Source organism: Hippocampus guttulatus, chromosome 14 (genome assembly GCF_054856545.1).
Source record: "Hippocampus guttulatus isolate MCC_2025c chromosome 14, RoL_Hgut_1.0, whole genome shotgun sequence".
Taxonomy (NCBI): domain Eukaryota; kingdom Metazoa; phylum Chordata; class Actinopteri; order Syngnathiformes; family Syngnathidae; genus Hippocampus; species Hippocampus guttulatus.
The window spans coordinates 10314505-10342155 of record NC_141274.1 but is presented as its reverse complement, the minus strand read 5'-3'; the positions used below and the strand labels follow the sequence as shown (position 1 = coordinate 10342155).

Genomic DNA, 27651 nt, shown 5'->3' with positions numbered 1-27651 from the left:
GTGTAAAAATGTGTATCGTGTACGACCTAACGGCAACACTTGTGTACCGGTATGTCTCTTTTTTGAGTGACAATGTTACGGTAATATTACTTCTAGTCTGCTTTGCATCTCAAAGCTAAACCGCAGGAAAGCACAGCAGGCCTCTATTGAACTACAACTGAATCCTCTCTTTATTTTGCTGCAAACACAACTCGATGCCCTCCTGGCCACAGGTGTGTTCTCGTGGCTGCTGTTGACAAATGGTCATGCTAAATGTGGACAATTTCAGGAGCACTTGTATCCCCCTTGCTTATCGTTTCAGATCAATCTGCTATATTTCCATTCATCCCTTTCCGTTTTGGCGATGTGGTGTGATGCAGTCATCGGTGCTCAGGGCACACACACAATCACATTGATGTGCACGGTGAGCTCCAAACCTCCCGTTTCTCCTTGGTCGTTAATAATGTACTGATGGCAATTCTGAGGTTACTGACCCATTGCAGACCCATTCATCAAACAATACAACAAGCGTATGATATTAATAAATAGGCTGTAGACAAACGCCTACCGGTTATGGAAATGGTAACTTTCCTTCCCAGAGGTTGAAAGTGGGAGGACGAATGTGATGGAAAACAGATAAGATGGAATTGTGGTATTAACAGCGGCAATATATTCTTTGTGAAAATCTATAGAGACAAGCATTGGACACGCATTCTGTCAAGCAACACAAAATCAAAGCCGATCCATGCCATAGGCGTACATAAATCCTGATTAAATTGATATACTCCTCCTCCTACCGTGTGTATAAATGTCTCTGTTTACACATTAAAACACACAAATAGGTCAACATATTCTAAATATGGTCACCATCAAATCGGCCTTTTTATTTCGGGCCATGGGAGGTAGTCGGTGTATTGCTGTTGTGTGGTACTGCCCTCCAGTGGCTAGAAGATACAATTACAATCCCTGCTTCCCATATTGGCATCGAAATGATTCGAGGTTGATTCGTCCAAAACCCTTCTTCTTTTCCTTTTTAATTGATTCCATACCCTTTTCATGTTGAACAAATTCAATTTGGATCTGAAGGTTCTTGAAAATATGACTTTTTTTTTGTCTTTAACACATGTGGAGTTATATCGGTTCTGGTATCGAGAACAGCTGAAATAAACCTCTGAAAACAAAGTAACGTGCACAGGTCAATTATTATCTTTACAAAGAAGACAGACAACCAACAGAGTTACAATATGTCAAGTGTCTGACCAAGAAGAGGTCTTTTGGAGGATTCAAAGTACAGTTCAAAACTGGCGGTTTCACAAAGCAGTGGTAGAACCCCGAAAAGGGAATTGTAACAGGCTGCATCAGATTCCATTTGTCATGGGAATCAACCCGCTCATAACAGCTGCAGGAAAGACATTCAGCAAGTCATCAATTGAGTCCTGCACCCACCAACCTCAAATAAGACACTTTATGTGTAACCTTCTCGATCAACTTCAATTTAGGTGCAAGGAAGATGGATGCCTCATAGCGACATGGGCTAAAATGAAATTAAAGCCAATCTCCTTAACTCGCAGTGTGAGTATTATTGACCCCTACGCCAACGAATTTGCACCCAAAAAAGTTCGGTTGCCAGGCAACGCCAGTGGGGAGGCGACACGTGTTCTGTCGTAGTAGCCAGTAGGGGGCGATAAGCGATATCTCGTTCCTCGAGCACACGAGCAGGCGGCTCCGACGCTGGGGAAGGGGCGCAGCACGCTACAGAATACAGCAAATATTCAAAGCCGTCCATTTGCCTTGTAGCTTCACATTTCTCGGCGACGGTTTAACCGATAGTTAGAAAAGATGTCCAGCGTCAATTGGAAGCCTTTTGTTTATGGAGGACTCGCTTCCGTGACGGCGGAATGTGGTGAGTGACGTGTGAGGAACCCTGGCGGAGGCCGAGATGCGGGGCTCTCCGGTTCGGTGATGTTTGGACGGGCTAACAAGAACCCACGACGCGGTCTGTGTTCCAGGCACATTCCCCATCGATCTAGCCAAGACGCGTCTTCAGGTTCAGGGACAAGTGGGCGACAGTAAATACCGAGAGATCCGGTACCGAGGGATGTTGCACGCTATTGCCAGGATCGCACGAGAGGAGGGGGTCCGGGCACTGTATTCAGGGTAAGTATTATTTACTTCTGTTTTGTGTTTATGTTGGGGGTTTTTTCCCCCCTTTACACCTGTCACTAGTGCCCCTTGTTTGATTTGTTTATGTAAATGTTCTCACTTTCTCTTCATGTTCTCATCCCCACTCACTCCCCTCCCCTTTGCGTCTGCGGTTAGCCATGCATCTGTCAAATGTATTTTGGACACGTGTTCCCTTGTACCAGTGAGAGATCCACGTGTGTCCACCCCAGGAAATCTCAATGTGATTTTTACAGAATAGCTCCTGCCATGCTGCGCCAGGCATCCTATGGGACCATTAAAATCGGCACATACCAGAGCTTCAAGAGATTACTGGTAGAAAGGCCGGAGGGTGAGGCACACTTTCTGTCTGTCATTGTACAGGCTTGATTTACAAACATGCATACTGGATAGTTAAAGTCTCATTTCATCAAACACCTACCACTCAGACACCTGAGAATGTCCTGTAAAAATTCAAAACAACACAATTCTTTAAAAAAAATCCTAAACATTAGGTCTCTATTTTGTTGTGCAAGTTTTTTTAGGCATACATACACCCAGTTCATGTGGAAGGAACTTGAGTCCTTGCAATTACATGCTGCAGTGAGGAAGTTGCGCAGGTCTTGTGAGCAATTGTCTCTCAGCTGGGAGCAAATTATTTCACGCTGATACAATGACAAAATTCTTATTGGCATGCTTCAATTGGCCAGGGAGCATAAAGATTCAACTCTGTTGAAATTGAAGTCTTGGGAGTCTTTTTGATTTGCCCTGCTGTCATGTTTACTAGTAAGCTTGGATCGGCAGTACCAAAAACAACCACAAAAACCCATATAAGGATTTTAAAAAATCTGTTTCAAAATGAGGCAATTGAGCTTGATACCTCTTTTCACACGTTGTTTTCGAATCTGGCTCTGAAGTCGGGCAGTGATTTTTTTACTTCCATTTTTGAGCCTCAATTGGAAACGGATAAATGCTCTAGAAAATTTGAAGGATACAGGTGAGACATTTTGCCAGATATTGCTGTTTGAAAATGGCTTTTCAGAGTATGATAACAAAAACTGTCTTAATCGCTCTTTATGTGATGACTTTTCATGATACAACTACTGACTGTAGAGACCTATTATTTTGGATGTTTCCTTTCAACAAGTTCATCTCCGTAACAGATTTTATTTTTGAAGAAATTCTGTGATGGTCAGGTGGGAAGAAATTTGATGAAACAACACAGAATGACCTTATTACAGGCTTCAGGGCCAAAGGAGCCAGCCGTTGAAACAGGCGAATAAACTCGGGGCGGTCAAAGCCTGCTCAGGCATCAAATCAATCTCCTTTCTCTCGTTACTTCAGATGAGACGATGTTGACTAATGTGCTGTGTGGCATTCTTGCTGGAGTCATCTCTTCCTCCATCGCCAACCCCACTGATGTGCTGAAGGTAGATAAAGGCTCAAATTTGGATTGTGTTGTCATGCTGGGAAACACTAGTTCATCTGTGAAGGACTTGGGCTCACGGTTCAAGTCCCTCTGTAGACCAATGGTAAAATGGTAACTCGTTGCTACCAAGCACGGTTTGCGCACCCCTTTCAAACTGCCAACTCTCCTTTGCATGATGTGTTTGCTCAAAGCAAATATACACTCCAGTAAGTTGATTTTTAATTTTTTTTTTGATACGGCTCTTGCTTCGGGTTGGCTTGCGCAAGCGCGCTCGGCCAAGCGCCCCATGTGGGACATATTCCGGTGCTGCAACGGGTGTCATAGTACGACCCAGCCCTCGCCGGTGGCTTATTAATAGACTGTGTTCTTCAAGGCTTTATTTACTCTTCTGTAAATGATATGGGTGCATGAATATGACTAACCCTAACCCACTCGCTAAACCACCACAGAATGAATGTCATTGCCACGGGTTAACAGATCATGTTGATATGCATGGCAACAGCATTGGAGCACAGTTTTTCTTTTCGAGTACCATAATGTGAGACGGATCCCGCAATCACAAAGGGTCAAGGTCGACTGTGCCTATATCGAATCTGCCCTATAAGAGGACGCAAGCAATACAGCAACCCAATTTAGCAGGGAAACACAATACTGCCTGTTGATCTGTTTTCAATTTCACCTCCAGGTACTGTTTGTCACACCTGGGCAGCTGGGGTTCCAAATGATGCCATTTGCATTCACTCAAATATAACTTAAGTCGCAACATTTAATTTTTTAATTTTTTTATTTTTGCACATTCCTTCTCAGATCCGCATGCAAGCCCAAGGAAGGATGATCCAAGGAAGTATGATGGGCAACTTCATCAACATCTATCAGCAGGAAGGGACCAGGGGACTTTGGAAGGTACAGCATACTTGAAAATGCTTTCTTTGGAATGATTCCCCACTTTTTGCTTGTGTGGCATCCAACAATCTCACAAGTTGCATCAAATAGCTTTAGAAATATTTTTTTTTTTTGGGGGGGGGGGGAGCTGTAAATATTCCGGGCGTTGTGGTCGTCATCTCCTGGACACTCGGGATATTCAGCCTTGCCTTTTTTTTTTTTGTCAGGGTGTCTCTCTCACCGCTCAGCGGGCAGCCATTGTGGTCGGAGTGGAGCTGCCTGTCTACGACATCACCAAGAAGCATCTGATCCGGTCTGGTCACATGGCCGACAATGTGTACACGCATTTCTTGTGAGTGAGAGCTGAGGGGAAAATAAAACAGCTGGCCTCTGCCTTACCCTTGATGTTTAGCACAAACAGGAAATTGCACAGCTGCACACTTGAATTCTTTTAAGGTGCAACAAGACGTGTGTTTCCAGGCTGTTACGCTGAGCTCAAGTGCTCTAAGCGAACCCTCTGATTCTTTTTTGATGGTCTCACTCAACAGAGCAGCAATTCCACCACATGCACCCTTCATTGCTCAACTCGTTCTAGTTAGGCCACAAAACGCTGATTGGTCATTGGGCTACTTGAGTAGAGAAAATTGCCAGAGGGCACATTTAAAATGTACAGAACAGTACCGTAGAACTCCGAGCAAGGCGGCACTTTGACATCTTGAGCTTTGCGGCGTGCAGGTCCAGTTTCGTATGTGGCCTGGCCGGGGCGTTGGCCTCCAATCCGGTGGACGTAGTCCGGACGCGGATGATGAATCAGAAAGGAACAGCTTTGTACCGGGGAACACTCGACTGTATACTGCAGGTCAGTCGATCTGCATTCAACAAAATGATCAATGCAGCAATTGTGTTTTTGCCATTTACATCCAGGACTTTGTACAGAAATGGTGTAGCAGATGAAGATGCTTGATTATCGCGCAGGTGTGCCATCGGCTGGCTCCAAATGAAAAGGCCACGACAAAATGTTCTGATTGTTTTCGAAAGTGGAAGCATTTGGCATTTGCTGCAAATCCCCTCCTCCGTGTGACATTCTTGAGGGCTGCAATGTAAGGCCATTACGTGATGTGAAAGCTGTGTGTGAAAGCGATTCATTTAAATCTACACCAACCGGAGGCTTGTTATGCTGCGATTTGTACAAGGATCTCGGACTCAAAAAGCCACCCGGCTCCCCATTGTCTATAGCACTTGTCCTCATGATGGCCATTGCTGGAGGCTATCCCAACTGAGTGGCCGGTCAATTGCAGGACACAAAGAGAAAAGCATTCAACACCTGTGGGGAATTTGGGGTCTTCAATAAAACCTGACATGCATGTTTTTGTAATGTGGGAGGAAGCTGGAGTACCTCGAGGGGGGGCGGGGGGAGGCAAGCGCGAGGATAACTTCACTCGGGAGCTGAGATTCAAACCCAGAAACCTCTCACCCGTGGGCCAGGCACACTCACCACATATTCCACCGCCATGACCCGCTCGAAAAACGAGAGTCAACGGGTAGGCGGACCGGCTACATGTGACAAAAGAATGCAATTGCTTGAAACGGCGCGAGTGCACATTTTAAAGTTAAATCGATACTGGTGATGAAAGGTATAGTCTGTCTCTTTTTTTACTCCACACAATTGCTGATTGAGGATAAATATCTCGCAGTGATGTTAAATATTTAGCTCAAACCTTTATGACACCAATTTGCCTGCTAAAAGCACCCAGAGGACTGTTGAATAATGATGACGACGTAACAAGCCCAAGTGTGTGTTCAACCTGTTTTTCCAGACGTGGCGCTCGGAGGGTTTCGCGGCCCTCTACAAGGGCTTCTTCCCCAACTGGCTGCGTCTGGGCCCGTGGAACATCATCGTATCCTTTCAACATCTCATTAGTGCTGCACTCGCACACTATGTGTCTTACGTGACGCAATGTCTTTTGGAGCTGGAGAAATGGTCTGGAAAAAAAGCTTTTATGTGCAGTAGAACCTCGAAGTTTTACCAAAGTCGTTTATTTCTCTTTTCTCCCCAGTCCCCACAGAGCATTTTCAACAAGGGAAAATGGCACTCTATAAAATTGAACTTTATAAAAACAATCGAGTAATGACATAGTTACATGGAATGTCAAGAATGGAACAATTTGGCCATCGTGATTTTATGTTGCAACTCATTCCATTGTTCTGCCCTATATGATGTGCACCCCTTGGCCACCAGGAGGCAGCATAGCCTAAGCATAACAAAAACAACTCTACATCTTCACTCGTGCTCCCAACTTGTCTAGCAGTACAAATAGATGGGACTCAAACTGGCTCAACATGCTAATTCCCAGCCATGCGGTCGCATTTAATTCTAAGTCGGTTACTTAAACCGTGTTGGACTATGACCTCAGTGCCTGATCCAAAGAGGTTTACATTGTGGTTGGCAAGGAGAAGTAAAAAGTTGAGCTCTTTAAAATCCTTTGTGCAAAGTTTTATCCAAGAACGCAAAGTGTTAGGTTTAAAAGTCACAGAATAAAACAGACGTATCCTCTCCTCAGCGAGCTCCAACCAGGCCTAAAACTTGAATGAGATTAGAGAAGCAATGACGAAAAGGGAGGTTTTTGTGCTGATGTCGAATAAGACCCGCCTCCTTCCTTCACTCCACGTCCAGTTCTTCCTCACGTACGAGCAGCTCAAGAAGATCAACATCTGAGCGGCGGAACCGGAGTGATGATGAGCACTACTTGAGAGACGAGAGGGTCGCGCCAGTTGGGATTGGGACGGCTCCCCGATAGAACCGCTGGTGGGGTGAACAGGGATTGTTGGAGACCCTTGGTTGCGGTGAGAAAGCGTTACATGTGTGAGTGCGCGTTTGTGGGGGCTCTGGGTTTCAGGCCTGCTGCCGTGGAGACGGCAGGACCTTTTGCACGTACTTGAATCCGATGTTTTAGCTCATCCAAATGCTTCGTCAAGCCAAACGTTTCTTTTGACTCGGCTGAGAGATTCATGGACACACACCCCCCTCCTCCCCCCGCCCCCAAAGATGCCACGGTGGCCTCTCTGTTCATTTGTTTTTGTACGAGGCTTGTTTTACAGGCCTCTCCAATTCAAAGTGGTCTCTAAATTGAGTGCCTTCGATTTTGCCAATAGGGAGAATGTTGCACAAGTTAGAAAGCAGCTGACAATCACTGCAATCATTCCTTTCTTCAATAGCGAGTATGTTGCAGTTTCTCAACAGACTTCACAGAAGGTCTTATCTCCTTTTTTTTTTTTTTTTTTAAATAATTCTCAAACGAGTCAAAGCCAAGAAGACGTTGCCATGTATTGTAATAAGTTATTTAAAAGCAACCTGAAGCTGTAAAGGTCATTTCTGTGAACACAAATGTGAACGAGCTGATGATGAGGCAGCTACGAGGACCTTGTATATTTTCATTTTATATTTGGGCTTGGATTTTGTCATTGGTTTCCAGCTTATTTGCACTACTACTGCTGCACGCGATGCCTGTTACTGTCAAGTCAAACTTTATGCACGATGCTTCCATTTGAGTGGGTGATTTGTATTTTTCTGGCTTTTTTGTCCGGGTCGCCAAATAACAGGCAGATGTACCTTTTTAATATTGATCTATGTGTGAAATAAAATGAGGGGCGTGAGGGAAGGGGAAAAGTACCTAGCTGTTGTTTTTCTCTTCTTTCACCACAGCGCGGCGCTGCGCAGCTATATTCAGCTTCTGACCCAGATGACTGCGGTCTGTGGAACCTTGTTCAACCCCCCCCGTCCTCAGACGTAGCACAGTTGTTGCTGAGAGATTGCCCGGCTTCGATCAAACACGCGGCATACCAGAAAACATCAGCCTATGAATTATTCAGGGCAGTCTAACATGTAATTGTTCTTGTTTCGCGGGGTAAATTCCCAGTTTTCCCCCCATCAGGGCTGTTTAGATGCTGACAGCTCTAGGGAGCGCAGTGGGAAACGTTGGAGGCAATGCTGCGTTGTTGTTGTTTTTTTTTTTTTTCGCCTTGCATCTTTATTTTGGGAAAGTCACTATGGGACTTATTGTGAAAACTTCAAGTCAGCCACCATAAGTTGCACTTTTGTATTGCTTCTAGATTCCTGAGTTTACCTGACTTATGAGCTGGAATTTTCCCACGGCCCGAGCCGTCCACAAATCCAGCTCACATCTTTATTCAATCAGGGAACACAATCGGCACATGCCAGAAAGGCTGGTCGATGACAGGGGAACACAAGCACGGCCTAGTGGACAGGATTTGGCCCCTCCTCGACACTTTGGCACCATGGCCTGGCATTAAGGCGCAGACGCGGCTTCTACAAGTTTGGCCGTGAGGGATTCCGGCCGTCACAGGCATGCTGCATTATGGGTATTTATTTGTTGCCTGGCCCGAGGGTGCAGGGGCTTGGCGCTATTGTGTTCCAAGGATCAGAGTGAGCTTTTGTCAGAGGCGTAAGGCCTCGCTCTGCTGCGGCAACCCCTTTACTCCCTTTTTATGAAGTGACGGCACAGAGGGATACGTGCTCAAACAAATGGGAATGGAGACAGGTTAGGTTCCGTTGCTCTGATTGGAGCGACTGCGGTGTTGGTGGCGCAACACTGAAAAATACCTTGATATCAGCACTGCTCATGATTGCAGCACTTTTTTATTCCACACAGCCTGATCCGCTGCAGTTAAAGTGATTTTATCTGGGCTCCAAATGGGAGTTTTAGACCGTATTGGAAAGGTCTTATTTTTACATTGGTCATCAGTTTTTGTTGATTTAAAAAAAAAAACATTTCTGAATAAACAACTGGCCCACCAACTCGTGGTCGACCTACATTTACCCAGCGCTGGAAGAGGAGGAGGTGGACCCCGGGGAAAGAGGATCACAAGGATGAGCCGTTGGTAATGCTGCTCCCATTGTTCCGTCAAGACAGAAATGGGCCAACACAGTGAATGTTAAAATGAGATAATGTGCAAGGAGATTTTTGTGCTTTGTACTTTCAGTGATGCAAGTTGCTTTCTTTGGGCGGGGGGGTTAAAATGCAGAAACTGTGTCATATCTGACTCCATATTGGTGAAACCCACATTAAGATTTGTCAAAGTGTGCGTTGATACGTCCACATTGGGAATGCCGCCATGTTGTCCTTGGAGTGCTTGAAAAGCGACCGTATTAGAACCGACTTTTAAATTCGCTCAGAAACTTGATGGATTGAACCGCCATGAGACTGCCTTCATTCCAAAAGTATTTTTGTTTTGTGTGTGTGTGTGTGTGATGCCTCCCGAGAAAGGGACCGGTGGTGATGACAAAGTCGTGTGATGTAAATCATAATGCGAGAAACAGAGCTGATTGTCAGTATTGTTTGCGCAGCGGTGTCAAATTCATTTTGGTCGCGAGCCACATTGAAGTTATGCATTCACTTCGAGGGCTGTTATGACTGTGAAACTATGCCCAAGTCTATTAGTGCCTCATCATCTTATTACATACGCATCCGAGTCTCGAGGTCAGAGGTCAAGGAAAATACCTTGTTTAGCTGTTCATTTTTTTTTTTTTTTAAAGGGGGCCACTGCGCAAACTCTTGTGCAGTGGCCGCCGCCACAGCAAGCACGCGGGGGACGGCTGGAGCTAGCTGGAAGGCATGAGAAACACCGGCGAAGGGCCGGCCCAGGGCTCGAACACGGGGCCCCCGACAGCGGGTCACGGCTGCCTATAGGTCAGTGCGGTAGTGAGGTGAGCGTGCCCGCAGTTGGGCAAGGAGGCTGCTTGCGGTTTTTATTTTTCGGCTCAAGGAGTCACCCCAGTGGTGTAAGCGGGCAAATGACAAAGTCGCACGTCCCTCCATGCGGTAGCCAAAATGGCCGCTCACGGTGCGTATTTTTTGGTTACCTGGCTCAAGTCTCTGCAAGAGGATTAGGGCCAATGAAGAAAAATTAAAAAACAAGGTTGACAAGATTCTCATTTTTATCTCAGAATTCCGACTTGATTCTCAGAATGCTGACTTTAAAGTCATTAAATGCCAATTAGAGGACACACTTTGGTCGAAAACGGTACAATGGTCAAATTATTTTCAATGTTTTTCATCTTTTTCTTTTTTGTCCAGGTCTGTTTCAAGAGATTTGTTTGTTTGTTTTTGTTTTGTTTTTAATCATTCTGTTGAACCACAATTCAAAAGTGATGTCTGATTTCCATTGGTTCATTTTCCATACCTTTTTTTTAAAAAAAATGTTAAGTATTAGTTTGAACAGATTGAAATGATTCCTGTGACCACAGTGGGTTTTTCTTTCATTAACAGAGTGGTACCAACAATTTTGTCCACGTGTTTGAACCAGCAAGTAGGAAGACACACAGTCGAGTACAATCTAACTCTTCTTCCTCAGTCAGCCAAGAGTCACATGTCTTCTGGAAGCATGACTTCAAATGTCATGGCAATCTGCTGAGGGAACAAATCTTGCCTTGTCGCTGCAGAGGTGAGAGGCTGTTTTTTAAAATTTTCTTTAATCACCGTATTTTATTCCCAACCAGTCCCATCTGACACCGACTGGAAAAAAAAAATCTTTAAAATGGGTCCTGAAATGAATCCGACGATTGTTCAAGCCCATGTCGATGAATTACTTATGTCACTTTTTTTTTTTGTACAGTACACAGTAAAAAAGAAGTCATGTGAAACTGAAGACATCGCCTGTGGTGCAACAATAATAATGGTGAGTAGTAAGACAGTTGCATATGTGCTCTCTTGTCTTGTAAATAAATAAATGAGGGGGGGGGGGTGGATATGTCTTTAAGACATCAGAGAGTCCAGCGACAAAGAGCCTCCTCTTCATCCTGCTCTTAAAAGGCCATTCATTCACACACAGACGCATCCAAACTCAGAAATTGATGGACTTGTTTACTCTTCAAAAGCGAGCCAAACACCCGAGTCACACAATTGTGCCCAAAGAGCCGAGCTGTTTGTCACCTCCGTTAAAACACATGCACCAGCACATGGTGACATGCTCGGAATATTTAAATGGCCATATTTGAATTGTTGGTATTTTGAACAAATGAACTGAATAAACCGATGTGCCGAAAAAACACGTGCGCCCCTCGTTAGCACAAGATGGTTTTAATCTACACAGACATGCACGCATGTAGATTTGCTCCCATGAAGGACCGAAGATGAAGAGCCGTCATGAGAAGCGTACAATCGAAGCCGATCAAAAATTTCAAGGCCATTTGTGATGCAATATGAAGGTTTTGCTACTTACTGATAAAACGGTACACGGTTTAGCACCTCCCTATCTCGTTGACTTAGTGACACCGTACGTTCCGTGAAACTATCCCAGCTGTCTCCGGGCAGTCGGCGAGGTACGCCCTGAAACGGTTGCCAGCCAAATGGGTCATCTGGGTCAGGAAATGACTGAATCAATGTTCTGGTTCATCCTGCGCGCAGTTCCTTCAAATTAGACTCGACAGCGGAACCACTGGCCAACATGTTTGTATGTTGGACGTTGACACTGTGGATTATATTTACATCTTCTAAAAGGGGTTCCAATTGTCACGCCTCTTTGCGTGGCATGCTCAACAGACATGAAAAGTATGTAAATGTTGATTAACATGAAAACAGCCCAGCCCGCATGACAACCAAAAGTCACATTCACCATGTCGATCTCCTTAAATTGACTATGGGAGCAGCTCAAAACTCCAACATGGCCACAGCTTTTTTAGCTCATAGCTATGCTGTAGTGTATGCCGTGACATAGATCATTTGTAAGGTTTCACGGCCAGCCGTGACAAAAATCACGTTTTTATTTTATGTGGAATGAACAGCCTCAGCCGCAACGAGCACCGCAGACAAACACGCGCTCTCTTGGCTGCATCCTCGCTGCTGTACTGTCTGTTCACATGACAGGTGATAACATCGCTGGTAGATTTCTGCAGCGATCGCATGTTGAAAGCGAATCATAGCGTTCTTTCATTTGGAAATGCAAAATGAAATCTTTTTTTTAAATACCCCTTCGAGGCAATTTGAGGGGAAGCAAAATTCGCCCAGGGAATCTTTGTATCGGTCAATGGAAGCAGGGTGGGAGATTGGTCCATCGGCGGGGCGGGATGGATGTTGCCCGCCAACATATGCTGATTTGTATTTGATTTCTATTCGGCGACCGGCAAAGGGGTTGGGGCGCAGCGGCCAGGAAGTGGACGGGCCATTCGGGAAACTCTTGAAATTCCAGATGGCCACCACGCCTCTGGATTCGTTGGATTCATCTGTCTGCTGCCATCGGGGATTCGTGTGCAGTTTGCATCATGTTCAAATTGGCCAACCTTCTTTCTACAATTTTAGGTATGACATTTTTTTTTTTCCGAACACTGTTGCCTCAAAGTTCGACTTCGGCTGTAATGCTGGGTTTTTCCCCAAGCCAATTCTTGCTGGCTGATATCAAATTTCAACAAGATGTTGTAAAATCAAATGCACTTGAATGCCAGACTGTTTTTCCTGATGAATGAATAGCGAAGAGACGGCATCTTCAATGCTTAAACACAGTCAAAAGAATTTGCGGTTCACTGATTTGAAGAAATTCAACAATAACACATCACCGTGAAAACAGATTTGGGCCCAAAAAAATCAGAGGAAGCCAAAATGGAAAACGTGTCTTGCGTCACAGCCCGTGCATCTGTTGAACATATGGGAAGCGTTGTGAAACTGATGTCATGTCATTTTTGACACCACCTTTCTTGTACAAAGTAACCAGGGGGCGCTGGGGCCTTTCCAAGGAGACTGTTGATGGCCAGCTAGTCGCAGGGCACACATAGAGACGAACAAGCTCCCACATCAAGTCAGTACCGATGGACCTTGTCAATCCGTCACTGAGAGACTGGCATTTCGCTGACAACTGACGGAAACGCGCGACGCGTGTCTCGCGTGTTTGTCCGCCGGTCTGAATATAGTTGCCGGGGTTGCGTCGAGCGGACTGATCTGCTTCTTTTAATTGTCCATTCCTAGCTCCTCGCTCCTCTGTTTACACGCTAGCATGTCCCATCAGAAATTCCATCAAGGAGGGAGGAGGTAGAAATGTTTTGGGCTCGTGGAGCGATGGCTCGTTGATGTCGTCCTTTGATGGATACGTCTGCCAAAGATGATGTCACGTCATTCACGTGTGTCCCAAAAGCACCGATTCAATTATCGGCCGAAAGAGTAATCTTATTCATCTGCAGAGAGTTGTTGTCTCAATGGGGATCACCACAGTCCCTTGCATTATTTGCCACTGATTTGATGGCAGGTGCCCTTCCTCATGCACCTCAACTGGTTCTTCTTCAGGCTTGGGACTGGCTGGGAGTCGAACGCGCGCCATCTGCACTCAAGGGAGCAATATGCACCGCTACACTACGAGGGCATTTATATATCGAGCCTCTAGTCTGCATTCTGTCGGGGCATATCTTGTCCTCATTATCTCAGCAGATGAAAAAAAAAAAACAACAACAACATGGAGATGGTTAGGGGGCGGAAGAGATCATCGGGCCCAGACATAAACCGGGGCTGAAAAAACATATGCGTCACATACGCACCCCGATTGTGAAAAGTTTCAGATGCGAAGGGACGCCTAAAGGAAACCAGAATGTGGTGATGTGAAAATCTGTCTCAAGCTTTCACTGGCTAATTATGAAATGGCCAAATGACATGTGAGCGTAACAGTCACCACTGTTGTTATTTACAAAGCATATTGCTTCAAAATGTTTCTATGAGTGTTTTAGCAACAAATAAGCACATTAGTGGTGCGCGGGTGTGCACTGCAAGTGGAGCAATGCGAGAATCAAGACGCTCAGTCATCTTGACTGCGGGCAGTCTATGCAGCCTCAATTCGATATCAAGACAGCCGCCGCGAGGATTGCTCCCAACTTCAAAATAAAAGCGAAGTGAGGCATTGACATCCACGTACAGTCCGACTTTGTAGGCTTCTGTGACGAAGTCGGCCCTCGCAGCTTGCCGCGTAGCGTATGAACAACCGTCGTCGTCCACACAATTGTACATTGAGAAGCGGTGATGTTAAACTCTTGGTACTATTTGCTCACAACAGAATTGGATCTGGGATTGATCATTTTTGGCAGTCGATTCTAAACGGAGCTAAATTTGCCGAGCACTGATTGCCTCCCTGCCCAGCCTGACACTGCGTTTTCCTCCACGGACCACTCGACTCGACTCTTATCCTTCTTGCCATTCGCTTTTGGATCCACTGCTTGCCTTAACACAAAATCAAGACAGAAAAAAAAAGTTTTGGAAGTATGGATAGTCAACCTTTTCAACAGGGGCTGAATTTGGTGGAAATGAAAGGGCAAAAGCAATTGAAGAGGCTGAGCACACCAAAATGAATTCATGGAAGCGCTCATCGAGTGATGCTAATTTTATGGCTCGGAAATAAAATGCCAACTCATTATTCCTGCGGGCCAAAAGCCAACTAACTGCCCTCTCGTGACCCTTTGTGACGAGGACACACGCGTCTTCTTCCATGTATTGCGTATTAGTGCTGCGGGGCGAATTCTTTAAAGTTGGTCCTGCTGCGACCCCGTAAAGCTCGGACGGTGTGCTGTGTGCCACTGTGTTGACACTAAAAGCCGAAACAAGATCAGCCTTTGTCTAGTTACAATCCGTAAAGTCACTGATATTAGGGAAAAGAAGGGTGAAAAAAACAGCTCGGTCATGTTGAATGTTGACTCTTTTCTCTTAAACCATGAAGGCATATGTTCGATGTAATCCACTTGAGTTGCTCTTTTACTATACGTCCAATTTTTTTATGCGTGTTGTTTAATGAGACCCCATGAAAGAAAGAAAGTGCTTCTACTCGCTCTGTAGGGCAAAGGTCTGAATTAATGGAGGGTGTTTAATGGCCGCCGGGCCGGAGGCCAGCTCATCAAGCACATGCTGAAATCACGATGTTTCACTGAAGGGTTGAACTGGTAATGTGAATCATCTGTGGCGGTTCCAAGATTCGTCAGCGGGAGAAAAAGGCTTTTGACCAAACATCAAATCGCAGAGTGAATATTGTGGGATGAGTTTGGTCTCTGGTTTACTGCTCCGTTACGCTTGACAACTCCTGATCAAAGGTTTGACAAGGTTTTGGTAACCGCTTGGTTTTCAATGAACGTTTTGTTGACTTCTCCACGTTACATTATGCGCCGGCTACATTTGGTTCATGTTCACCAAAGCAGTTCTGCAAGCAAGAGTGGACCAAAAGCTCTCCACTGAGATGTCAAAGACAAACGCTTGATTTCGCTTATTGCTGCCGAGGGTGACCCAACCAGTGACGAACAAAGAGGAACAAGCCACAAAGTAGGCAAAATATCGAGAAATACGGCATATCTTTGCTGACGTAGTTGCTGCAAATCATTCTAAAAGTGTCAAATCCAAGTTTTCACACACCTTGGAATGTGAAGTATTCTGCACCCACAGCGAAGTACGGTGCTGGCAGCATCTTCCTTTTTTTTTCTTTTTTTCCCCCCCTCAGCTGGAACGTTTGTGAAAATAGAAGGATTTATGAATTGTTCCAAACGCCCGTCCATTTTGGGAAAAAAGAAACCTTGAGGCATTATCCTGCTGAAAATAAGACAGAAGTCAGAACTCAGAGCAAGATCCAATTCAAAGTCCGTGGGGTGCCCTGAGGAGAGTTGAGACGGGCAGACGCCTTCACCGTCTGCCAAAGACGGCAAATTAAGTCAAGAGGTGCCTTACTGACATGCTCAAAAACTCAAATAGAAAGCGAGAATTCTTGTTTTCTTTCATGAGATTTTTGTCCTTTACCCTTTACATATTTGTTTGTGATACAAGAGCGGATCTTGTGTAACTGTCTGATGGTGTGGTAGCGCTCACAATCACACCTCGGGACAATTTCGAGTGTTCTATTAACCCGCCATGCATGTTTTTGGAATTTGGGAGGAAACCCAGTTGGGCGCTTTCGCAAGAAATTACAAAAATACTTGCAATCGAATCAAAACATCTTTGATTTTTGATGATGCCCCTTTCCTTTGAAAAGAATAATTTGTGAACATCCTGTTGGCCTTCCCCTGTCTCCCCCCCCTCCCCCCACGCCTCCCTTCGATCAAACAAGGAGTGGTTGAGGGGCAGGGATCCAAGCGGCTGACTGAACACACAGAGACTCAGCCAGTACCGGACAGAAGAGGATGAGACGGCTTCTGGGGAACAGCTACGGAGCTTAACTTGGGACTGTCGTCCCCCAAAGAGGCGAGGCGCTGTTGGAGATGAGCGGGCGGTCGCTTCAGGAACGGCCTCCCTCCAATTTGGAAATCTATCGCTGGCTGTAAGAGGCTCGGGATGAAGAGCTGAGAAACACATCTTCTGGATCATTTCTACTTCAGCGAGGAGCAACGTAAGTCAGAGCTTTGATCTTGGGCAGGGGTATGCCAACTGTATATTATTATTTTTTTTGTCTTGTGTTTTTTTTTTAACCTGTCCCTATTCACCTGCTTCGTCATTCAGTGTGGCATTTGTACGGCTTTTGATGTTTTTCTGTGCGACAGAGAAGTTTGAGGTACTCTCTTATGGTATTGTGTATATTGGAGGTATTGTGATCAATATTGGAACGGCAGTGGGACAGTGCAAGCTTTTTTTTTTCTTTTTTTTTTTTTTTGAGAAAATAGCCCAAAAACAAAACAACAGAGCAACAGAAGATTTTTAGGAAATATAACTGCTGTAACCTTATCACTCAAATTCTTATCTGTGGGGGAAAGTCAGTGCCACGCCCTGTAATAGAAAAAAAAAACCACACACACACAACTAGTAGCAAACATGACAGCATGGGACAGGACAGGACAGGACAGGACAGTGTAGCGAACCAGCCGTTGCTGCCTAAAAACCTGTCGGGACTTTTGAGCACAAATGACAGGACAGTCCAGGCAGTTAACAAAATCAAAAGTGCTGTGTCACTGTGAGTTGCCCCCACATCACGCAACGGTCAATTAACACCATCACACATGAGCGCTCGTCTTTCAGTGGACAGACTTTCAGACCCAAATCTAAGGCAGCTGACTTAAGTCAAACCGCGAAAACTTTTTTTCCCACTTTAGCGATGCAATCAAATAACTATACTGTAATCACACTCAAAAAATAATGTGGGCGGCATGGCGGATGAGCGGTTAGCACGTCCGCCTCACATTGCAGAGGTACGGGGTTTGATTCCGGCCCTCCTGTGTGGAGTTTGCATGTTCTCCCCGTGCCTGCGTGGCTTTTCACCGGGTATTCTGGTTTCCTCCCGCCTTCCAAAAATGTGCATGGCAGGCTAATGGAAGACTCAAAACTGTTTCTCGGTGTGATTGTGAGCGTGAATGGTTGTTTGTCTTTGTGTGCCCTGCAATTGGCTGACAACCAGTTGAGGGCGTCCGCCGCCTACTGTCCGAAGACGGCCGGGATAGACTCCGGCACGCCCGCGACCCTCGTGAGGATAAAGAGCTTCCACATTATGCTTGATCAACAAATAATGTTAATATTTTAGTCGTTGCCAGTGATGTTAATTTAGGGCAGCTGTGGGCAGGGGGAAAAAAACAAAACAAACTTACACATGGTGGCGGTCTGATTCGTGTGCCGGTAGTTGTGTGACAATGTATTTGTCCCATTATTGCAAAAAGAGGGCTGAATGGATATGGGCTTTTCTAGCTCCACTGTTTCTCTGTCTGTTAATTGTCTGGAAAAAGAAATACCACTTGACTTTTACATCCAGTCTATAAACCAGTTTTCAGTTTGTTCAATGACGGTCTAGTGCAGTGTTATAGTGACCGTTCTCTGTCACGTTTAGGCACTTTCAAAGAGGAGCGAGTCAAGTTTGAAATCAAACGTCAGGATGAAGATGACCTTTTCCTATTTGGGCTTACTCCTTCTGGGCCTTCATTTCCTGACGGCCAGCGGGCAGCTGGAACCCAAAAAACCACTACCCCTTGACCCCCTGACCGCTACACAAAGACGCGGGCTCGTCGAGCGGGACGTGCGGGGTCCGCTGAGGCCCAACATCACGATGCCGCGCCGACGTATGCCCCCCATGTGCAGCGCGCCCACGGAAATTCGAGACACGTTCAAGTACATCAACACGGTCGTGTCCTGCCTGGTGTTTGTTGTGGGCATCATCGGCAACTCCACACTCTTAAGGATCATCTATAAGAATAAATGCATGCGCAACGGGCCAAACATCCTCATCGCCAGCCTGGCGCTCGGCGACCTGCTGCACATCATCATCGGCATTCCCATCAACGTTTACAAGGTGAGCCTAAAGGTCAACTCCAATTGGAACCCAAACCCAAAGGGGCGGGAATTTCGCATAGCTTCATGATATTTCCACCGGTTCCTGAGCCCCACCATTTCCCGTTGTCTCTTGCACGTTATGAGGTGAATGTTTTGAATATTTGCGAGTGCGTGCGTGTGCGAAAATGTCAGCGTTTCCATGGGGAACTGTTTACTTAACTGAAGGGCTAATAAGGTTGTGAAAACAATATCGGGGGGCGAGGGGGTGTCCATTCCAGTTGCGCAGTGGTGTCACGGGGTTTGTGTGTACCTTTACAGAATTGTTACAGAAGGGCTTTGATGTCGGATGAAAACACCCCTGAATTTTCCAAAGCCTCTAACCCTGACCAGAATACAGAGATGATTGTTTTTTTGTCCACTGAAACCTTCCCGCATGCCTTTTCTGAACGGCATGCCTGAAGCTCGGGAAAAAAACAAGAAAAAAACAACAACACAGGGCCAGAGAATTTGCTTCCCTCCCTCCCATGGTTGAACTCTGACTTTTGAACTTTCTCCCTCCAGCTCCTAGCGGAGGATTGGCCTTTTGGGGTGGCTCTGTGTAAGCTGGTGCCATTTGTCCAGAAAGCCTCGGTGGGGATCACGGTGCTAAGTCTGTGTGCACTCAGCATTGACAGGCAAGCGCATCTTTCAAGAATGTTCGCCCCTTTGGTCCCGTTTCTCATGTCGGCCTGCAACACGTGCTTTGAGCGTCAGTGGTAAAATTGCACCTCGGACTCCCCTGCAAATGTCTGCAAAGCTGTGATGGATTTATGTGTTATTATTAACTCATTCAGTACCAGACAATTCTCGACCAAGTCTGAAAAGACGTTTAAAAACGTCTTTGGGAGTGAATGAGTTCAGTGGATTTGGCAATATTTTTTTTCAAAAATGATACTAGACACTTAAAGGCCAAATCGTAGTTTTAGTAGCAGGTTAACATCGCAGTCAACATGTTTCATGTCATCGTCAGATTGCAAAACTTTTCCAACTCACCCTTTGAAATGAGAGCCAATTAGCTTCGCTCAGCAAATAAAGGAAAAAGCAGAGCTCTCAACTCACGGTATTTAAAATACGCTTTCGCAACAGCTGCGGCTGTCGGTCCAGCTCAATTAAAACTGCAGGTCTCGAGAGTGGATCCAGACATCACTTCCACAAGTTGTTTTGCTGAACTCCCGTGATTGATCCCTCAGATATCGCGCCGTGACCTCATGGAGCCGAATCAAAGGGATCGGCGTTCCGAAGTGGATGGCGATCGAAATCGCACTCATCTGGCTGTTATCCATCATCCTGGCTGTGCCTGAGGCAGTCGCTTTTGACATGATCACGATGGACTACAAAGGAGAGCGCTTGAGGATCTGTTTATTGCACCCCATGCAGAAAACAGACTTTATGAGGGTAAGACTCAAGACGCAGCTCTCGCGTGCAGCGCAATGGGATACGTTGACACGGTTGCGCATGCTGCTGCTGTGCGTGCGCACGCACAGGAATACATTGTGAGACACGGCATGTGTGTCATCGAATCACCCGAGTTAAGCACACGAGTGGTGGTACGTTTCCAGGTTCGGCCAAGGTTGAAAAGATTTCGCAGGCTTTTGAAAAACTGTATCGGAGGAGCAATCATGTTGATTTCTGGCCCGAAATACGGTGCTGTGCAAATCCAGGTTCACGTCCTCTAAAAAGAAAAACATGGTCGTAAAATGTATTCCTTGCGTCTTTGGGCCGATAGATTGCAGAAATGGGAGTGCGGATTTGAGCCACGACAGTTATTCCTGGCAGCAGATGTTCTTTCAAAATGCGTGGCTGATGATCCGTTTGGTTTTTTCCAGTTCTATAAATCGGTGAAGGACTGGTGGCTGTTCAGCACCTATTTCTGTCTGCCATTGGCCTGCACTGCCATTTTTTACACGCTGATGACCTGCGAGATGCTGAGGAAGAAGAACGGCGTCCAAATCGCCCTCAGTGACCACCTCAAACAGGTTTGCTCATCGCATGCCTTCATCTTGTATCCATTTGAAGCGAACGAGGGTGGCCCGAGGGTGGCCTCCAGTGATGGGCGCGTTGATTTATAGAATTGGCTGGATTGGATTTCACTGGAATGCAACCGGCAGATCGCTGCGCTGTAAATTCCCTCGAGCAGCAATCGTGTGGTCGTTGCAACAACGGCATGGAAACGGTTTTTACCGTTCAGGTAAAAAGGTGAAGAACTCACAAGAATTCACTCCCAAAGACGTTTTTAAACGTCTTTTCAGACTTGGTCCAGAATTGGCTGGTGCTGAATGAGTTAAGAAAAAAAATTGCCCCTAAGGGTTTGCCATCAAAATGTCTGTTTTCAGTTCCTGAATGGGAGGGAGGGGCAGGGACACACAATGAGCCAAATAACACTTCATTCAAAAGTGGAAACCACACCAAAAAAAATGTCTCCTCTTAAAAAAAAAAAAATAATAATACAAATTTTAAAAAATAAACTTTAATGTATCCCAACATTATAATCAATGTAATTACTTTGCTCAAAGAAGATAAAATCTGTTCTTTGTGAGCAAGAATTCATCATGGGACTTTTGCGTCAAAAAGTGCAGCATACCCTCCATGTTCTTTGTTGTTGTTTGTTTTCATGTTATCGGGTGCAGCGACGGGAGGTTGCAAAGACCGTGTTCTGTCTGGTTCTGGTCTTCGCTCTGTGCTGGCTCCCACTCCACCTCAGCCGAATTCTAAAACTCACCATTTATGACGAGAAGGATCCAAACCGCTGCGAACTGCTCAGGTATGTGACAATAAAATTCAAAACTCACCTGCGGGAGACATGACAGACAACTCTGCGTTTTGCAGTTTCTTTCTAGTCTTGGACTATATTGGCATCAATCTGGCATCTGTCAACTCCTGCATCAACCCGATTGCCCTCTACATGGTCAGCAAGCGATTTAAAAATTGCTTCAGGGTAAGTCAACGATTCATCACAATGTTTGCGTCGAGCAGTGACAGGCAGTGGATATTAAAAGTCCATCCACGCCTGTTCAAATGCCAAGGTTTTTGTGATTAGAAAAAAGTACACAGCATGACAAAATCTCCAAAAAACAAAGGCAAAATTGTTTTTGGGCCTTAAATCCAAGTTATGTTTAACACCAACAAAACACCACCACCTCAAAAGTGGTGGAGGGAATTAGGAATAGCGCCAAATCGAAATCAGTGTGAGCACAAAACCTTCAGGCTTTTCAGACGAGGAAAACGAAGGAGGAAAAAAAAATCGTAATTGCCTAAAATCTGACATTTGTGAGTGCCGAGTCCCCTTTCACATGAGTTGGTGAATTCTGAACACAGCCACGTCGCTGTTCACCATAAGAGGGTGTGCATACTTGTGCAACCAATTCATTTCACTTGTTTGTTTTTACTTCCCCCACTCGAAAGGTTTCGAATCTACACAGTGGATTCAATCGAGTTGTACAGATTATAGATCTCATTCGTCTTGAAAAATGTATCGATATTACAAAAGCCTTGAATTTGAACATGGGTGTGTAGACTTTTTATATCCACCGTACGTTAAGAAACTAAATGATGCGACATATGAGAAAGTATCTTTAGTGACTGCTTGTTTTAAATTTGTCCTTTTCTTACCACCCGACTTCCTGCAGTCCTGCCTGTGCTGCTGGTGCCTACCGGCAGAGATGTTGATGATGGATGAGAAGCAGTCGTGCATGAAGCTGAAGGTCACGGAAAGAGCATCCGACCAGAGCAACTCTCGAATCACCAACAAGTCGACTACGGCCTGAATATTGTAAGCTACTCCTGAAAAAGGAACGAAACGTGAGGTCAAAAGAATGACAATGTTTGTACAATCGAGGGAGGCAGAGGCTCGTCTCCAAAATCGTAGGAGGTCTTGAACTCAACACCTGTGATGACGTGAAAATTGGGATCGCTCCAACCAAGTCTAAGTCGCGTTTCATTACGTGTACAAAATCACAGCGCGTTGATAAAAAAAAAACAAAAAAAAAAAACAATGATGCTGGGGCACTGCGTCAATCTCCTGTATGGACATGGACGAGTCTTTTTCTGCTTCCGCCACGCCAAAGACTGTGTGCGCCTCTCTCCTGCGCTAAACTTAAAGCGGAATGGCCGGGAAGCAAGTCAGCCGCGTTCACTCCCACGAAAGTAGCGAAAGAACAACATCTCCACCCGTGCGTCGAATTCCACCACGCTTTGCCCCAGACGTGCATTTGTGCCGTCATGTTGTTTCTTTCCAACTTCTGACTGGACTGCTGATGCGCCACGACAGTGCGAAGACCATTCAGCTGTTTTGTTACGCTGTTCGATATTTGAGCCGACTCTTCAGGATTTCACGTTTCGTTCTTGTTTTATCACAATCTGCCCAATTTGCCTTCAATATATAGGATGCGCTAAGAGTATATTTCTGTAATAAACAAATGTTGTATGTGTGTGTGTGTGTGTGTGTGTGTGTGTATATATATATATATATATATATATATATATATACAGTATATCTATATATATTTATATGTGTGTGCGTGTGTATGCAAAGTAAGTCTGTTCCTCGGTCGCAATCACTGACGACTGTCCATAAATGTTTTAGTGTTGCCTGTTATTGTGGCCGGACGCGTGTGATTGACTTAAGTGTGAAGGCAGGCGGCGTCATATGACGGGAAAGCTAACACAAGAGCCGTATTGTGATTGTATTTTCTTCTCACTTCCCGACTACACCCGAAAACACGCACACATGCAGCTTTGACCTGGGAAAGTTCCTGCAGGCTAAATCCCGTGTCACGCATGACACATTAGCGGCCAGAGAGCCAAAGAAGATCTCTGTCCTGTGATCACTCAGCACCCCTCCTCCACAACACTCGCTCTTTCTTCTTCGTCTTCTTCCCCCCCCATTTGTGTCTTTTACCTTTCCAGGTCCTCTACCCCCGTTTACATTCTTTGGCGTTCATTTCTCGCTTTCTCCATTCGTTCGGTATGAGGCCTCTGGTTAGGTTCGCACAACTGTTGAGTTTGATTATCAGGTCAAAGCCTCTATTGTCAGAGATGCAGTATCTAATGTACAAAATAAATCTTCAAGACTTAAATGCTTTGGCTTGGGAGTATAGTCTTGATGTATATAATAAAGGATCTGCCTATGGTGGCGGGGGTGTCACTCATACTTCATGGACCACTTATGGACTGATTAGATGTCAAGTGGGCCCGAGCAGTAAAATCACACAATAGTTGATATCGATACACTTTTTTTTTTTAAAGCAAGGCAACAAAAATACACGTTTTTACAAAACATTAAAGGGGAAGTCAAGTCAAAATGTTCTTTGCAACATTATGTTCTATGCGTCCCCGTTCGTCGAAACATGGCGGTCTGATGAATATTGCGTTTGTGGAAGATGAAGCAGCAAAATCAATCTGTTTGTAATCCATCTCAAGCGGCGGCCATTTTGCCACTTGTCATCGCGGTGCCTTGGGGCTCAGGTCACGAGCAATCGGGAGCTCCCCGATACGGTTAAAAATGGGTCAATTTTTTTGGATGACTGGAAAGAACATGTTTGACTTGACTTCCCCTTGAAAGACCACCTCAGATTTACAATTTGCTGCAGTGTCTCATGAACATGTGCAGATTGTATAGAACAGCTCAACACTTTCAATCTCAGGTATGTTGAGATGAAAACTATATTACCATGTACCTCCGATGGTATCGATGAAGAAACGGAGCAATGTTGTGGATCCAATCCAGTGCGAGCAGTTTCAACGTCTTTCAGTGACGGTACGTCACGGCTCTACTTCCTGCAGGCTAAGATTACATAGGTGTCAAACTCAGGTCCTGGAGGATCCGCTGCCCTGCATGTTTTCCAAGTCTCCCTGTTGCAACACACCTGATTCAAATGATCAGATCATCAGCAAGCTCTGCGCAAGCCTGACATTGAACCTTCCATCCATCCATTTTCCGAACCGCTTGATCCTCACTAGGGTCACGGGGGGTGCTGGAGCCTATCCCAGCCGTCTCCGGGCAGTAGGCGGGGGACACCCTGAATCAGTTGCCAGCCAATCGCAGGGCACACAGAGACGAACAACCATCCACGCCCACACTCACACCTAGGGACAATTTTAGAGCGTCCAATCAGCCTGCCATGCATGTTTTTGGAATGTGGGAGGAAACCGGAGTACCCGGAGAAAACCCACGCAGGCCCGGGGAGAACATGCAAACTCCACACAGGGAGGCCGGAGCTGGAATCGAACCCGGTACCTCTGCACTGTGAAGCCGACGTGCTAACCACTGGACTACCGGGCTGCCCGACATTGAACCTGTTCATTTGAATCAGGTGTGTTGCAACAGGGAGACTTGGGAAAACATGCAGGACAGCGGCCCTCCAGGACCTGAGTTTGACACCTATGTAAGAAGGAGTAAGTATGTCTGCGAGCTTCGCTGCCTTGGCGTCTCGGGCCGACCGAAAGGTCCCGCGAGCTATTATAAGCGTGCTAAAATTCAAAACAACCAGTGCAACCAAAATGTTTTTTAAATATTTAAACATCGCATTCTTTTCTCTGCTATGATTCCTAGGTTTCACTCACGCACGCACACACACACACACACAGAATCGATTTGGCCCCAGCCTACTCTCCCCAACTCCAAACATTTTTCACATTTTCTTCCCGGACGAGCTAACATTTGCTTATTTACACAACCTGATCTGCTGAAAACTTTCCAGCTGATTTTCATGATTTTTGACATTGAATATTTGAAGAAGGTGTCCTCCTGTTAACCTTGTACTGGAAGATGGTTTATTGTGCATGCGAGACGAGGCCGCGTTGACATGTAAACGCTGAAATATTTAAGGTAACGCGCATAAGGTACACAGCTGTCTCCGAAAAAAACAATAAAAAACGTATATTACCTTCACTGGCTCTACAAGGCAGTTTGAACACCCCTTCTGTCAGAAATGCAATGATTTACAAGTCGAGTTTCCAACAACATCCCAGAAGCCTTCCCATCTCTATTTGCACTCTGGATTGATGACACAAGAAGTCTGGCAGCAATATTTGGGAGGCACCAATGCAATCCACTTCCAGCAGGGCACGTGAACGTGCGTGCGCACGCCAGTGCGTGCCTGTGTGCCGCCTAAAAGCTGCTCAGCTATTTGGAGATACTTCAAGGGGAAACTATGTCGAACCGAGCTCAAATGAGAACCTCGCAGTGCCTTAACAGCAGAAAACGCAAGCAGAAAAAGCAACAACGCTCCCAAGATGTTTCCCACATTATTTTCATAGTTTTCACACCATTTCTGGTCCACACTTCCCACATTCAATAGCTGACATATTTTCACATGCAAGGATGCGACAGGAGTCCAAAACGCACACACGCACGCATTCACAAACTCAGTCAAGCGGCAAAATGAGGCAAAAGGAATTCATCTGGTTGACATTCCTGAGCGTTTCCTTACTTTATCTCCTCCTCCATTTTTTTTTTGTTTACATCAGGAGACGTTCTTACGGTTATGCTCTTAAGCTTTGTAGCCACATGACGACTCAGGAAGCGAGCAGGTGGGGCAGCTTCAACGGGAGTTTATTGTCAGAGCTGGTAATGACAGGAAATGAGAATCCTTGTCGAGCAGGAAAGGAGAAGAGCAGGGCGACAATTACTTAGGGCGTTGTGTAAAATGTCAATCAGAACAGAATAAAATGATTTGCCAATACCTATGCTGATAATTCCATTGAATACACCCCAGAGAAGATATTTCATCTTCAAAGTGATCAACCATATACTCCACCCCGTAAGGATTCTTATCCATGGAGAAGAGACGGCCTCAAATGGGAGCTTTGTATGAAATGCAAAGTGGCACGAAATAAGACTCATAAAATGATAAGATTAATATCAGCAAAAGAACTGAGACGTTGGGGTGGAGGGGGGGGGGGGGGCTCCATGTGGCTTGTCCATAATCAAATTCCAGTGTTCCTTATTTTTAGCTGGAAGGACAACTGTTTTATTTCTTGACTCAACTCGACTTGATTTATCAAGGGCTTCCCCAACAGCTGCGGATGTAACAAAAGCACTTTACTGAGCGCATGAGACTCAACTAACCACACAAAAAGAAACCAACAAAATCTTTTTCTCCAATCCCACAAGCGCTTTGTTGTTTGAGGTCGTTAGAGATGAAAGAAAAGCGATTTGAAGTCTCCTTCCACCGGCTCATTACAGATGCACGCATGACGTCCCCCCCCCCCCCTCGCGTCTGCTACAGCCAGCATCTGTTGGTCAGTAACACACACGTACAAGAAAGAATGGTTCCACTTTCCCACTCCAATTAGAGCCTCTATTCTTTACTTTTCAAGTGCCGGCTCCTCTCCGTATCTTTTTCGGGCCTCATGTTGGTGACGCTCCTCACCATCAGCTCCTCCAGCTATCCCGTCTGCAGTCTGACCGCACCGACATGGAGCCGTTGCAAAAATGCTGCCCGTTTAGGCTCCATGCGGACTAACAAAGATGGTCCAGGATTTTGGTGACTTTAATTAACAATTAAGCAGGTTCGTCCCGGTGGCAGCTCGATGACTTCCCCTGTGACCCGCCTGTAGTGTAACAAGAGACGGCAAATCCAGGGTCCGGAAAGATCAAAACGCAGTCTGACTGGGTTTCTGCAATCTTGACTTGGATTTGCCATCTCTGCCTGTCACCTATGTGACATCATCGCAATTTGAAAGTTATGATTTGCATACCCACGGGAGGAAATCAATCCACGGCAGTGATCCTTATGCTCAGCTTCACAGAGTGGATATTTATTCAAGCATTTAAACGAACCTGAATGATGACATGAACCCACCGCAGGTCTGGCTGCAGACAGTCAGATGGAATTTTCATGAAAAACAAAAAAAGTGGTCAAGGAGATCACGAGGCAGTTCTAGGTCATCCGTCAGTCAAGTGGACCGTCAGAGTACTTTTACGGGGTGTCGTGGTAGCTTTTCTGT

The 27651-nt window shown here is 45.6% G+C and overlaps 2 protein-coding genes across 2 annotated transcripts; both read left to right on the top strand.

The window, feature by feature from the left end:
• Nucleotides 1-1696: 1696 nt before the first annotated feature.
• LOC147194977 (kidney mitochondrial carrier protein 1-like) lies at nucleotides 1697-8120 on the top strand. Its single transcript, XM_086129318.1, has 9 exons — nucleotides 1697-1882; nucleotides 1989-2136; nucleotides 2397-2491; nucleotides 3484-3569; nucleotides 4376-4471; nucleotides 4678-4802; nucleotides 5186-5309; nucleotides 6268-6348; nucleotides 7125-8120. The coding sequence occupies exons 1-9, from the start codon at nucleotides 1819-1821 to the stop codon at nucleotides 7164-7166; spliced, it is 861 nt and encodes a 286-aa protein (XP_085985444.1). The 5' UTR covers nucleotides 1697-1818; the 3' UTR covers nucleotides 7167-8120.
• Nucleotides 8121-8214: 94 nt separating this feature from the next.
• ednrba (endothelin receptor Ba) lies at nucleotides 8215-23833 on the top strand. Its single transcript, XM_086129317.1, has 11 exons — nucleotides 8215-10912; nucleotides 11084-11146; nucleotides 12596-12765; nucleotides 16523-16801; nucleotides 18224-18682; nucleotides 19225-19337; nucleotides 19893-20097; nucleotides 20529-20678; nucleotides 21330-21463; nucleotides 21529-21637; nucleotides 22329-23833. Exons 5-11 carry the CDS (start codon nucleotides 18269-18271, stop codon nucleotides 22464-22466), a joined length of 1263 nt encoding a protein of 420 aa, XP_085985443.1. The 5' UTR covers nucleotides 8215-10912; nucleotides 11084-11146; nucleotides 12596-12765; nucleotides 16523-16801; nucleotides 18224-18268; the 3' UTR covers nucleotides 22467-23833.
• Nucleotides 23834-27651: the final 3818 nt, after the last annotated feature.

What these genes read in the sequence shown, in the direction of transcription:
- LOC147194977 (XM_086129318.1), top strand. Translation starts at nt 1,819, where the DNA reads ATGTCCAGCGTCAATTGGAAGCCTTTTGTTTATGGAGGACTCGCTTCC. An exon ending in ACCCCACTGATGTGCTGAAG is followed by an intron (nt 3,570 to 4,375) that starts GTAGATAAAGGC and finishes ATTCCTTCTCAG; the next exon opens with ATCCGCATGCAAGCCCAAGG. An exon ending in CACTCGACTGTATACTGCAG is followed by an intron (nt 5,310 to 6,267) that starts GTCAGTCGATCT and finishes CTGTTTTTCCAG; the next exon opens with ACGTGGCGCTCGGAGGGTTT.
- ednrba (XM_086129317.1), top strand. Translation starts at nt 18,269, where the DNA reads ATGAAGATGACCTTTTCCTATTTGGGCTTACTCCTTCTGGGCCTTCAT. An exon ending in TCAGTGACCACCTCAAACAG is followed by an intron (nt 20,679 to 21,329) that starts GTTTGCTCATCG and finishes TATCGGGTGCAG; the next exon opens with CGACGGGAGGTTGCAAAGAC. An exon ending in AACCGCTGCGAACTGCTCAG is followed by an intron (nt 21,464 to 21,528) that starts GTATGTGACAAT and finishes TGCGTTTTGCAG; the next exon opens with TTTCTTTCTAGTCTTGGACT.